The sequence below is a fragment of the Zea mays genome, chromosome 4 (genome assembly GCF_902167145.1).
Source record: "Zea mays cultivar B73 chromosome 4, Zm-B73-REFERENCE-NAM-5.0, whole genome shotgun sequence".
Lineage (NCBI taxonomy): Eukaryota > Viridiplantae > Streptophyta > Magnoliopsida > Poales > Poaceae > Zea > Zea mays.
In genome coordinates, this window is record NC_050099.1 from 217950808 (window position 1) to 217952118 (window position 1311).

General features: G+C 38.5%; 1 protein-coding gene across 1 annotated transcript; it reads right to left on the minus strand.

Moving 5' to 3' along the window:
* Positions 1 to 291: 291 nt before the first annotated feature.
* LOC100278960 (uncharacterized) lies at positions 292 to 1012 on the minus strand. Its single transcript, NM_001364511.1, is given in 2 exon segments — positions 292 to 731; positions 965 to 1012. A coding segment is annotated over 1 exon segment (237 nt). The 5' UTR covers positions 708 to 731; positions 965 to 1012; the 3' UTR covers positions 292 to 470.
* Between the last annotated feature and the right edge of the window lie 299 nt (positions 1013 to 1311).

Below are 1311 nucleotides of genomic sequence, written 5' to 3' on the forward strand. Positions count from 1 at the left end.
GGACCGTAAGTAAGGAACTAGTCGTTAGTATATATTGCATATGTACCTTGTCCATTTTTATTACTCGTGTGCTCGAAAGCGGTGGTCCATTGACGGGTGGATTGTATTGAAAGTTGCGGCACCATTAATCGATGGAAGGGACGGTGGATACTACTAGTATTGGGAAGCAATAATGCCATAAGTGTGACAAGTAGACCTTAAAGATTTCCCATAACATAATGGCCCTTAAAAAAGACTAATATATAACCACATCTCTAGACAATATATCGATAATAAACACGAGGCATATAATTATTTATTATTAAATATATTGATTAACACAAACACTGAAGTACAAGTAGAGCCATCACACACGTAAACCAGCCATGCAAGGAACTTTAGATATCACACTCGCTCGCATTATTCAAATCAAATTTGTGCGTAATCCATCAAGGCGTAATAAAATTGAAGGCTTGGTATTGTGGAACAATCTAGCCAATATATGGTGCTGGGTTAACCACAACAGCCTGACCATTGACGATGTCGTTGTAGATACAAACACGTATGGCACCATCTTGGAGTGGAGACGGGACCCCATCTGGAGGGAGTACTCGAACTTCGGTTATATTGGGATTATCTTGACGGATAATATTAACCGCATCTACAACAGCGTAGCCAACCAGATCAGGCCATGTTTGGGTGGTTATACCAAGCTTGACGACCTCCATCAATCAGGTAGTGTCCTTCTGAAACTGTTATAATTGCCAACAAGCATCAATAATCAAGGAAAACTGACATAGTGTAAACAAACGCATTATTTTAAAAAAATAACGGTATCATATATATGGCATGCATGCATGAGCATATGATACTACGGTAGGCATCGTTCCATTATACTAACTGATTGTCATAAACCAATGTATTAATATTTACAGAAAAACTGATGTCCTAAGGGCCAACTAACACAAAGTAAATACCTACGTACCTGCAAATATAGAAGAAAGTAGTAGCCTGTATGAGAATAGGAGATGGTGTGTGCTCTATGTATGTCTATGCATGTATATATATACATACGGTGACTATTTGGATTGCATGCAACAATGGATGTTCTTTATGGACCCGTTCATATTGCTACCGATTTTAATACTCAGCTCGTCGATGATAACAGTGCATCCATTTTTCTTCTTTTACTTAGTAAACATCGGCACATGTTGTGGTTAATTAACAGCATCATCTTCTATCTCGATCTAATTGTCCTGCTTGCATTGTTATTAGCTGGCAGTACAGCCCTTTGTTTACACGGTACTAGCATAGTACTTGGCTATAGCTGGT